This window comes from Hyla sarda, chromosome 1, assembly GCF_029499605.1.
Source record: "Hyla sarda isolate aHylSar1 chromosome 1, aHylSar1.hap1, whole genome shotgun sequence".
Taxonomy (NCBI): Eukaryota; Metazoa; Chordata; class Amphibia; order Anura; family Hylidae; genus Hyla; species Hyla sarda.
The window spans coordinates 188,518,957-188,532,019 of record NC_079189.1 but is presented as its reverse complement, the minus strand read 5'-3'; the positions used below and the strand labels follow the sequence as shown (position 1 = coordinate 188,532,019).

General features: G+C 41.8%; 1 protein-coding gene across 1 annotated transcript; it reads right to left on the bottom strand.

Annotated features, from left to right (window-relative positions):
* Positions 1-10,040: 10,040 nt before the first annotated feature.
* Positions 10,041-12,829, bottom strand: LOC130362064 (posterior protein-like). Its single transcript, XM_056565967.1, has one exon. It carries the CDS (start codon positions 12,827-12,829, stop codon positions 11,171-11,173), a length of 1,659 nt encoding a protein of 552 aa, XP_056421942.1. The 3' UTR covers positions 10,041-11,170.
* Between the last annotated feature and the right edge of the window lie 234 nt (positions 12,830-13,063).

Here is a 13,063-nt window from a genome sequence, read left to right as displayed (position 1 = left end):
TTAAAACTATGATACAAAAAACTCACAGTCATTTTCTCTACTTATACAGAAATGTTGAGTTTTTTCACAAATTTTAAAAGGGTAAAGGATAAGTGATAAGTGTTAGATTGCAGGGAGTCCGACCGCTTGGATCCCCTATGATTTCCAGCCCAGCTGTCCTCCTAAATGAGCCTGTCAACAACCCCACGAATTGGTGGGCGACAAGCCCCCCTCCATGCATCTCTATTAGAGAGCCAGAGCACTGCACTCAGGTTTCTCTGGCTTCCCCATAGAGCTGCATGGCGAGGGTGTGTCACATTTTGCTAAAATTTTGGTACAAACTAACACTAAACTGATAGCATGAAATATTATGGGCCATAAGTGTTTTTCTATAAACAAAAAGACCATTGAGGCATAATATCCTGAAAAAACAATGGCCCAGATTTATCAGAGCACTGAAAGCTGGGCTGGGCTGTCTGAGACAACAATTGGAAACATTTTCGTCTCAGACACATAAATCTGGGCAAATCTTTCTCAATGGGTTCCAGCTTGAGAAGCGTGGCACATTTTAGTAGCAAAATTTCTGCAATGTCCAACATCTTATCGCACATCAAAACTAAAAATAATTTTTTTGGTTTGCAAAGTCTGTTTGCTCATAGGAAACCAGAAAGGTTGCATGGCCTCCATGTTGGAAAATGCAGTCCAATGTACATCCTGTTCAATGTATGCAATCCTTGAACAACAGTTTAAGGGTGCATATTGTTGTGCGAGATGTGTGCTAGTTGTCCGTTTAGAAGCCCAGATCCTGCATCTAGAGGGGCGACTGGCAACAATGAGAAGCATTAACAACATGGAGAGGAGTCTCCTGCTCACTGAGCAGGCACTCTCGGGAATAGAGGTGGGGGAGGACAGTGGGACGGAGTTGCAGGACAGTTAGGCAGTTAGCTGCGTTACAGTTAGAAAGAGGGGTAGGGGAAAAAGTGTCAGGGAGGCTAGTCCTGAACTGGCACACCCCAACAAGTTTGCCCGCTTGGCAGATGAGGGGGATGCCATTACAGAGCTAGCAGAACTGCAGCAGGATACCGCCTCTGACCGCCAGGGGGGTGTCTGCTCCAGTAAGGAGGGAGGGGGGAGTACAGGGCAGGCCAGACAGGTACTAGTGGTGGGGGACTCAATTATTAGGGGGACAGATAGGGCAATCTGTCACAAAGACCGGGATCGCCGAACAGTGTGTTGTCTGCCTGGCGCACGAGTTAGGCACATCGCGGATCAGGTTGACAGGTTGTTGGCGGGGCTGGAGAGGATCCAGCAGTCATGGTACATATTGGCACCAATGACAAAGTAAGAGGTAGGTGGAGTGTCCTTAAAAATGATTTCAGGGACTTAGGCCGCAAGCTTAAGGCAAGGACCTCCAAGGTAGTCTTTTCTGAAATACTACCAGTACCACGAGCCGCACCAGAGAGGCAGCGGGAGATCAGGGAGGTAAACAAGTGGCTCAGAAGCTGGTGTAGGAAGGAAGGGTTTGGGTTCATGGAGAACTGGGCTGACTTCGCTGTCGGTTACCGGCTATACCGTAGGGACGGGCTGCACCTCAATGGGGAGGGTGCAGCTTTGCTTGGGGAGAAGATGGCTAGAAGGGTGGAGGAGTGTTTAAACTAGGGACTTGGGGGGAGGGAACCTACAGCAAAGAGGGGGAAGATAGTGTAGATAGAGAGGTGGGAATTATAAATGTACCTGGGGGTGGAGCGGAGGGAGGGGTTAGAATAGTTAATAGGAATAAGCTTCATAGGAAAATAAAACTTAAACCCTTGAATCCCATTAACCCCAATAACATAAAGGATGGAAATGTAAAGTGTATGTTCACAAATGCCAGAAGCCTAGCAAATAAAATGGGGGAGCTTGAGACCTTGATACTGGAGGAACATATTGATATAGTTGGGGTCACTGAGACATGGCTGGACTCCTCGCATGACTGGGCTGTCAATCTGCAGGGGTTTACATTGTTTCGCAAGGATAGAATGAACAGAAAAGGTGGTGGAGTCTGTATGTAAGAAGTGGTATGAAAGTCAGTGTGAACGATGCCATAGTGTGTGATGATTCTGAGGATGTGGAATCATTGTGGGTAGAATTACAAAAGGAGGGAAATACTGAAAAAATAGTATTTGGTGTAATCTACAGACCCCCTAATATTACTGAAGAGATAGAAGTTCGGCTTCATAAACAAATAGAGAGGGCCGCCCGGGCAGGTACAGTGGTAATAATGGGAGATTTTAACTATCCAGATATAGATTGGGGTCCGGGGTTGGCTAAAACTACAAATTCCTAAATTTATTGCAGGATAATTTTATGGGCCAGTTTGTGGAGGACCCAACAAGAAGTGATGCCTTGTTGGATCTGATCATTTCCAACAACGCAGAGCTGGTTGGTAATGTAACTGTGCGTGAAAACCTTGGTAATAGCGACCACAATATAGTTACTTTTGACTTAAAATGTAGAAAACAAAGACAGGCGGGGAAGGCAAAAACATATAACTTTAAAAAGGCAAATTTCCCTGGGCTGAGGGCTGCACTACAGGACATAGACTGGGGGGGAGGTGTTGTCAAATACTGATACAGAAGGTAAATGGGACATCTTTAAATCAACTCTAAATAACTATACAGCTAAATATATACCAAAGAGGAACAAATATAAACGATTAAAAGTAAATCCTACATGGCTGACACATGATGTTAAAAGAGCAATAAAAAACAAAAAAATAGCCTTCAAAAAATACAAATCTGATGGGTCAGCTATAACATTTAAACAGTACAAGGAGCTTAATAAAATCTGTAAAAATGTAATAAAAACAGCAAAAATTCTAAATGAGAGACAGGTGGCCAATGAAAGCAAAACTAATCCTAAATATTTTTTTAGATATATAAATGCAAAAAAACCAAGGACAGAGCATGTAGGACCCCTTAATAATGATAATGGGGAGGTTGTCACAGGCGATCAAGAGAAGGCGGAGCTACTGAATGGGTTCTTTAGTTCTGTATACACTATGGAAGAAGGAGCTGACATTGGCCAGGTCAGTGCTGGTAACACATCATGTAATGTACTGAACTGGCTTAATGTAGAGATGGTACAAGGTAAGTTAAGTGATATAAATGTAAGCAAATCCCCAGGACCGGATGGACTACACCCAAGAGTTCTTAGAGAGGTAAGTTCAGTAATATCTGTACCCCTGTTCATGATATTTAGAGATTCTCTGGTGTCTGGTATTGTGCCAAGGGACTGGCGCAAGGCGAATGTGGTGCCAATCTTCAAAAAGGGCTCTAGGTCTTCCCCAGGAAACTATAGACCGGTAAGTTTAACGTGCATTGTGGGTAAATTGTTTGAAGGACTTATAAGGGATTACATACAGGAATACATAGGGGATAATTGTATTATAAGTGATAGCCAGCATGGGTTTACTAAGGATAGAAGTTGTCAAACCAATCTAATTTGCTTTTATGAAGAGGTGAGTAGAAGCCTTGACAGAGGAATGGCTGTGGATATAGTGTTTCTGGATTTTGCTAAAGCGTTTGATACTGTCCCTCATAGACGTCTGACAGGTAAGTTAAGGTCTTTGGGTTTGGAAATTTTAGTTTGTAACTGGATTGAACACTGGCTCATGGATCGTACCCAGAGAAAGGTGGTCAATGATTCGTACTCTGATTGGTCCCCGGTTATTAGTGGTGTACCCCAAGGTTCAGTACTGGGACCGCTGTTGTTTAATTTATTTATCAATGATATAGAGGATGGTGTTGTATCTGTTGTAATCTGCTACCTACTCTATCCTGAATTAGTCTTTGAAATATGAGGAATCCAGACTTTAAGAAATAGCTTATTTACTTAGCAAAAGGAAAAATAACATGAAATGCTACAAAGCAAAATAAAATAAAGTATATAGCAAAACCTCCCTTCAATGTCCTATACTTGGTAAAGAATATAAGCATTAATAAACATATAAAATATAAAACCTAGTATCTAGATCTAATACTAATCTACTGCCATACAATTTAGCCTAGTATATATATCACATCAAACCACATTCACACCCATAACTCCACCCTTTGCTCCGGTATTGTCCGGCCTTCTTTGTTATAATCTCTCCAATCAACTCGCAGTAACCAGATACGGGTCAGTCTCTGAATATTGTTGCAGTAGGTACATCTTCCTGTGGATGGCGCCCTTGTACCTCGGATAAGTCAATGGGAATTACACCTTGATCGGGTGACAGGATGTCTACTCCATTACAAATGCAAGTCCTTGGGATTCACACCTTGATGCCAACAGGATGTTCACTCCATTATAGATGCGTAGTCCATTGTGTGCGACACCGCAGGGGCTGCTTTCATCTCCTCAGGACAGGAGGCTCACTTTATCCTTGTGGTTCAGCATTGTTGTTTATGGCTTCCCAACAGTTTAAAACCAAATGTTCAGGCTTATCAATACTGCTGCTTACAATAGGATCAAACAAGATGTCCAGATGCCAGGCCTATTGACATTTCTATTTACACCTGGGGGAGAAAGCATATTCACTCCCCATATCCTGTCTTCCCACCATATCTGATTGTATCAGTCCAATGTTGACTTCCAACATATGCCCCTTTGTGTCTGAATGACACACCAACGATGAGAATTCCATGATCCATATTCCTCTTCAACCTTGCGGTCCATCATTATCCGAACAGAGAAAGGGTGAACCCAGTCACTCACCATTCATCAATTTCCACTCATTCCAATTAGTTTTCATACAAATTACACTTCTATTAGGACATTGAAGGAGTTAAATTTGAATTACTATTACAAATACATATTCACCAACAAAATTAAAATACATATGTCAACTACACTACTAAACACACCATAAAATATAATTCAAGTATTCATGCTTGAAGTAATTAAATGTTCACTTTCTTATTACATTTGTTGTGTCGTTCAGGAATTAGGCAGTTTGTTCTGCTATGTCCTTTTCTGCCACAGTTGTCACAATTTACAAGATTTTCCTCTGTTTTTAATGGTACATCTAATTCATACGATGCAATTTTATATCTATTTCGTGTTTCTATCTCCATGGATAGGACTTGGATCTTTTTATATAGATGTCGCAATACTACAATTGGATGGATTAAAAAATTCAAAATTCCATTAGCTGCACTTGAATGCCCAAATATGACCTCCCACCAATAACCCTTAGCATTATTTTCTAACAGATGTGTGATGTGTTTTAGCTCATTCTGGTCATGGTGTATTAGGATTGTAGCATTAGCTCTTTCTTGCTGTAGTTCCTTAAGCAAATACTCATCTTTATCAAATTTGACCAGCCAATCCTGAAGCTCTTTCCCCATTCCCAATTTTAGCGCTTGAAGATTGGCGGGGTTATGATATCTAATATCCACAGACAAGTTTGCAATGATGGGAAGCACATATCTCCAACTTGGTGTTTGGATCTCAGTGATGTTACCAAGCGTGCACCATGCACCACTATTCACAGGTGTTGTTATTGAGCAGTGGGTTGTGATCAAAGTTACATTGGTGATGTCTAATAGAAAGAAACAGACTCTCTGATGTCCTAAGTACATGACTGGTGCCTTGTCTTTTGCAATAGACTCCCCATCCAGAACACAAACCGAAGCATTGTTCCAACACTTGTCCTCCACCAATCTATACTGGCCTGGTGTACACAAGATATCTTGATTTCTATGAAGGCAGAGGGAAATATCAACCTGTTTCCACAATCCATTTTTCCTAATAACCTGAGGATGGTCTAATCTTGGATGTAATAGTGTGGATCCTCCAGTTAAAATACCAATTGAAGTGACCTTATATACAACCTCTAAAGGGGAACTCGTGTACGGAATTAGGGAAGAGGCATAACACGTTTCCACGTTGTGATTACTACAACCAATCCAAGCGTTGGCCCACCATTTAGAATTTGTGAATTTGAGGAGTTCAGGTAATGCAGCTGTGGCCTGAGATAGTAATTCAAATGGCCACTGCCCACTATATAAGGTTTGAATTGCCAACTTTATATTAGTTGATAGTTCCACCTGCCCTTGTGTACAGACCAGAGCCCAGGATATATTTCTCCCATAAGTCTGCATATTTTCAACGAACACCTTAAAATGCTGAATAATGTCCGTTGTTACTCCAATATTAGTATCTATGTGTCCTCGCTGTAGGTTGCTGATGACTTGATTAATTTCCCTCTGTACCTCGAACCCGTTTTTACTATTAGATGCTATGGCTGCAAGTTTGGCTCTTAAGACACTGATATCTGCCTGATTAATGAGTCCCATACCAGCTCCTACCCCACCCAATATTGTACTGAACATATCCCTTTTTCCTCTGTTCTTCCCAGTCCTAATCAAGTGATTGCTTGCCCTTGTGCTTCTAGGAATTAGCCATTGATAGAGGGAACGTACCTGATTTAGAGTATGCCCTGTACATGTTGGAAAATGGGTTCTGATTAGCCATTGAGAAATATTGAACCGCCATGTGACAAATGCATATTGAACACCACTAGCCATTGTCTGGGCAGAGTCTAGGTTAACTTGAAATGGTTGTCCTATCTCCAAATGTGAGGCCTGTTGAGCATTCTCAGAATCTTTGTTTGTGCATGGTCTAATATAATCTGGATTGGCATCAATAATATGCATAGCCCCAATCTCTATTTCTGGTGCACCACATGTCCAGTGACCAACCATCTCCTTATAAGTCTTATATGATTTGGACATTGTACCAATAATATAATTTTCACCACGCTGAATTGTTATACTCATGTCTGTGGTTCCACCAAGGCCTGTTTTACTATAAGCCAGGTTAATATTTTTTGGTATGAGCTTTGGGTGCATACTATCGTGCCAATAAATGCCACACATAAACAAATATAATCCTTCTCTCAAGTTGTCACTAAATATTCCATATTGAATACCTTTCTGCTCACCTGCATTTGGCAAGTCAGACTCTTCTCCCAGCCAATAACCAGTATCATTCACATACACCGTTGCCATCATGAATGGTTGTAGTGATTCTGGCAAAATGTTTTGCGCACCATGTGTTAATTCAAGCCTTCCCATACTTGAACTATGATTTACCCTCCCAAAAGAGAAAACCACACTGTACTCGAATTGCCCACCCGGATTCTTATAAAATCTTTGAGAAGCATCTTTTCCCTCCGGAATGAGTCGCACTTTCCTACTCCTGACTTTGTGGCTATTATCACTTTGTGGCAAATCCATAGCTGTTACAGGTGATATAAATACTGCCTTTCCATGTTCACCATCTGGAAACATATGTGTGTCTTCATCCCCTGATTGTTCAAAAGCATGCAATCCAATAGCATGGGTGATGCCAATCATCAACAAAATTGTTGTAATCTCCATATCCAGAATCCGGAAATTTCAGCCTGTTAATTCACGCTTCATGTAGGATCCTGGAATAAAGAACAAGAGAAGCATCACATTCTTATCAGTTATATTCTTTTACATTGATCTGCATGAACCCACATATCCATATCCCTTCTTTTCATGCATTTGACCCCTTTCTTACTGTCCACTCGTTTGACCTTTACAACCTGATCACTCAGTTTCACTGTCACCAGGAAAGGGCCCATCCAATTTGCATCCCATGAAGACTTAGGCACAAAGTTCTTTACCATTACCCTGTCTCCTACTTCTAGCTTAATCGGTGGCCTGCCAGATTCTTCTTTTGCCCTTGGTGCCATATTGGAGGCTGCAAAGTGCAGATATTTCTGTATTTGGTCCTGTAACTGTGTAAGGAATTTTTCTTTCTCGGCACTCTCCCTCATTGGTGTACTAAGCTGTGGGTCTGCAGGGTGGCACAGGTTCATTATCCTACCAGTCATTAATTGATATGGAGTGATTGAGGTTCCTCTTGCCTCTGTACCCCGTATGGCCATTAGAATTGTGGGTAAGTGGCATAACCAGTTATTTCCAGATTGTAATACCATTTTTTTAAGTCTTTCCTTTAGCGTTCTGTTCATTCTTTCTACCATCCCTGATGATTGGGGATGATATGGTACATGAAATTTCTGTTCAACATTCAACATCTCACACATGCCTGTCATGATCTTCCCTGTGAAATGTGTGCCCCTGTCTGATTCTATGACCTTAGGGAATCCCCACCTTGAGATGACCTCCCTCCATAGGGCTTTTGCTGTTGCTGCTGCAGTGTCTTTCCTCATGGGCAAAGCTTCCACCCATTTAGAAAACACATCAATTACCACCAGCAAATATCGGTACCCTCCAGGAGCGCTGGGCAAAGGACCAACAAAGTCAATTTGCAACCTTTCCCATGGTCCTTCTGCCAACGGTATCCTGGACAGCACAGGCCTTTGTCCTTTTGGTCTTGGGTTCATTTGAGCACAGATCAAACATTCTTGCATAACCCCCAGAACAGTGTCTTTCATGTTCTCCCACCAGTATTTTGCTTGAACAAATTTTAAGGTACCCTCAGTGCCCATATGACCTGTCAGTCTATGGTTTTCTTTTGCAATGTCCTTTTGATACTGACATGGTACCACAAATCTAGGGCCGTCTGAGGTTTCTCTAAGCAACAGATCATCCTGGAGAATGTAGTTTTGGGGTATAGGTGCTATCTCTTCCCTAATGGAGCATTTGATTTGCTGCAACTTAGGGTCTTTATCCTGCTCCGCTGCTAAGCATGGTGTTGGTGTTCTAACAATAGGCAGGCATTCAAGCTCTACATCGATTTTGTCTCTGTCCTCACTGTTATGTTCATCCCAGGCCTGCCTTCCCTCAATATCATAGGGAGTCCACCTGGCCCCCATGACTGCTGCTTCTTTTGCTAGCTTGTCTACCTCATTGTTGCCAACTGTAATTTCATCCATGCCCTTCTGATGTGCCTTTACCTTTATTATTGCTATTCTTTGTGGTTCTAAACAGGCTTTGTCCCAAATGCCCTTCAACACTGAACCATGCGCAAGTGTCTTGCCTGATGCATCACTAAATCCTCTTGTGTGCCACAAAGGCATGTACTCAGTTAGTGATCTAGTAACATAAGCACTATCAGAAAAGATAGCAATTGGGCCTGACTGAAAGTGAGAAATGGCTTCTCTTACCGCTTCCAACTCTGCTCTTTGAGCGGAGAAATTTCTTGGGCACTTGATGAGAACTCGTTCATAGGTCTGTGGACACCACATGGCGTACCCTGTGTGAAACTGTCCCTCTTCCCAATACCTAGATCCATCTACCCAAATTTTAAGATCTTCCTTTCCGGTTGTCAATCTAAACACTTCCTGTGTCTTAGTCCTATGCACCTCTCCACAATCATGTTTCTCGCCTTCGTATTGCATCAATTGTGGCAGCACATAGGAGGCACTGTGCGCTACAGTGATGTTTCTTGGTGTCAGATCTACCAGCCATCTAGCTACCCTTTGAGATGACACCCCACTGAGTGTCCGCTCCAAGAGCATCTTGATGGGAGTGTGAGGAGTTTGTAAGATGATTTTGGCAAACCCCACTATGTGTTCTGTAGCTATGACTGCCCAGTGCACTGCCAAAAGATTCCTGACACAGTCCTCAAATCCTATTTCCACAGGACTCAATAACCTTGATAGGTATCCAACAGGAACCCATTTACCTTGTCTCTCCTGCAGCAACACAGCCGTAATTGCTATCTTGGAGGCGTTAACCTGTATTGCAAATGGTAAATCTGGGTTTGGATTGCTTAGAGCAGGTGCCTGAGTGAGGCTGATCTTCAGCCTAACAAAAGCTTCCTCATGCTCTTGCATCCACTCAAGGGGGTCTGCTTCTCGTGTGTTCCCTTTCAAGAGTTCATAGAGCGGCTTGGCTTTCTCAGCAAACCCCTCTATGAAGTCCCTACAAAATCCAACCATTCCCAAAAATTGTCTGAGGGATGTTTTTGTGTTTGGCCTAGGTAATTTCTGTATAGTTTCACATTTGTTTGGGTCAGGAATCCTCCCCCCTTTTGAAACTATGACTCCCAAGAAGGTCACTGAATCCTTCATTAACTGGGCCTTAGTAGGATTTAACTTAAGGCCTGCATTTTCAAGAAGCGCCAACAACTCTTTCAGTAATACGTAGTGTTTTTCCTTGTTGTCAGTTTGGAGCAATATGTCATCCACATATTGTACAATACAGTCAGGCTCCGAAAATGACAACAATATCTCAACCATGCATTTATGGAAGTACGTTGAACTGGACTTGAAGCCCTGTGGCAACCGACAAAATGTGTACTGCTTCCCTTGAAATGTAAATGCAAATTTGTACTGGCAATCAGGATGTATGGGGATTGAAAAGTACCCATTTGAGATATCTATTGATGAGTACACCGTGGAAGATGGTTTTAGCGTTGTCATCATGTCGGGCATTTTGGCGACCACATTTGTAACAGGAGGGGTACACTTATTTAATGCCCTATAGTCCAGAGTAGGCCTCCAACCATTTGGTTTCTTGACTGGCCACAAGGGGGCGTTGTTTGTTGACTGACACTCCCTGATTACATTTTGGGCCAGTAATTCCTCCAGTATTTTTTTGATATATGGAATGGACTCAGGAGGTATTTTGTATTGCCTCTGGGGAGGGGGATCTGGGCCTTCTACCATCACTACCATGTTTGAAACTTTGCCACAATGAGTTTTTGATGTTGCCCACACCTTGTTATGTTGCCACAAAATATCAGCCAGTTGTCTGTCCTCAGTTTTTAACAATGCAGCAGGGTCCAGAGAGTCAGTACTTTTGATCGCATCAATTCCATAGTTGTCAGTAATCATCCTAAGGCAGCCTTTGTATCGTGATCCTTTCCACAACATCCAATTACACAGATCAACAACAAGCCCATGATCTCTCATCACATCTGAGCCAATAATGGTACCTTCGTGTGTTGGAGATAGGTACAGACTATGCTCCACACCTAGGTTTCCCATGTTTATATTTATAGGCACAGATTGTTTAGAGGGTACCAGCTGTCCACCAAAGCCTCTTAGGAAAATGTGTTTACCATTAGGGTTCACAGTCAAATCCAAATTAGTCAAACTTACGGCTGCCCCCGTATCCATTAAAATCTTTGTACGATGGCCCCCTACCGTACCCTGGATACGTGGTCTACCGCCCTTGTCCCTATCTAGCTGGCACACTAGGGACAACACAGGGGCCTGACATCCCTATTGTTTCATATAAGGATTTGTTGGAGGTGGGGCCTTTAATTCATCTGGCATCTCTGCTATTGCTTTGCCTATCCTCCTGATCTCCTTCAAAAGTGGACCATATAATGTAGCTTCAGGAGTCTGAGGTACTCTATCAGCTTCATTATTTAATCCTTGCTTTTGTTGCAGTTTTTTTGGTATCAAATCTTTGCTGTTACCTTTCCTAGTACTTCTGCACTCTCTCATAGTATGACCCATATTTCCACACTTGTAACACTTTCCCATAAATCTCACTTTGCCTTCATTCTTAACTACCTCTGATATTCTCTTTTGGGGCTTGCTGTCATGACTAGTCTCCTGAATCCAGTCCTTTAAGATATTCAAAAAGGCTTGATAGGAATTTGCATTCCTTAAGGCAACCTTTGTTGGATAGTCAACAAAAGTGCATTTATTAGCCATTGAATAGAGAAAACTGCTGTCGTCAGGAGACATGTCAGGACAGTTATAGGTAGCACGAAATATGGTCAAATATTCACTGCAGAAAATAATTGGGTCATCCCCTCTCTTTAACTTAGCATTCTCTAGGGCATTGGTACCTCTGGTATCTCTTCCTCCCATCACTCTATGCAACTCTTTCAGCCTATCATTTGCATTTCCCCAGTTGGAGTTGAGTTCTGCAGATAATCCTTTGTGAGTGCCCACAGGAGGCTGCAACTTCTCACAAAGCTGAGATGGGAGCCATACACGAAATAAGTCACATGCATCTCTATTGTTGAGATTATACTGCGTAACCACAGCTTCCAACCTATTGGAAAGACTAATGGGTGAGGCACTTGTATCAAATTTCCCCAAAATTTGGCATAGGTTTGTTTTGTCCTGTATAGAGAGTGTTGTGGATTGGACACGATTGCTACCATGAATATGCAAACTATCCCTTCTTTGTCTACTTCCATCTGATACAGGAATAAAGAGAGAGGAACTATGATCTGGGGTCGATTGTAGATCATCTGCAGTGCAAATAGGCTGCTCCTCCCCCCATTTCCTATCTCTTTTCTCCTGTTCAGGGGAACCATACATTTGTGTTTGATTGCCACAATAACAATTATTAACTTTTACATTTTCCTGAGGTCTCAAGGTCCCACTGCAATGCTCTTTATGAACCAATTGTTTATTAGCATCATGTAACTGATTCTTAAGTGCTCTCACAACATCATCATTCTTTGCTTCTTTTTCTCCTAATGATGCAATTTGTAGATCTCTAAGCCTACATCTTTCCTCATATTCCTGTATTTCATCCTCCAAATCACAATTCTGTTGAACCAGTCTGTCCACTTCCTCTCTGAGCTCTTCACACTCACAACCATCACTTCCAGCACTAGCAATAGCCACAGTAATATCCTGTTCAACCTTATCCAGCTCACCCCTTAACTGAGCCTTTTCAGAATACCATTGCAATTCCTTTTGTTCTGCAATCTCTTTCATTTTCATTAACATACACAACATATTAGCTAATTTCTCTTTCTTTGCTTTTTTACTCGCCTTTCTATGTTTGCTACTCGCATTCTGCTCATCACATTGTTTCATAATATCATTAAACTGGTGTGTCAATGCATCATCTGTACAAATCTTAAAACTAGCAGATGCATACTTTCCAACAAATTGATTTACAATTTCCATTTTTACCTACAATTCCTAGAACTACAGATAACAATAACTAGATATCACCAACTTACTATAGCCAGTAAATGATAATACGCAAAGAAACAAAGATATCTCAAATAACTACTATAGCCAGTAAATGATAATACACAAAGAAACAAAGATATACCAAATAAACTACTATAGCCAGTAAATGATAATACACAAAGAAACAAAGATATCTCAAATAATTACTATATTATTGAGTAATAA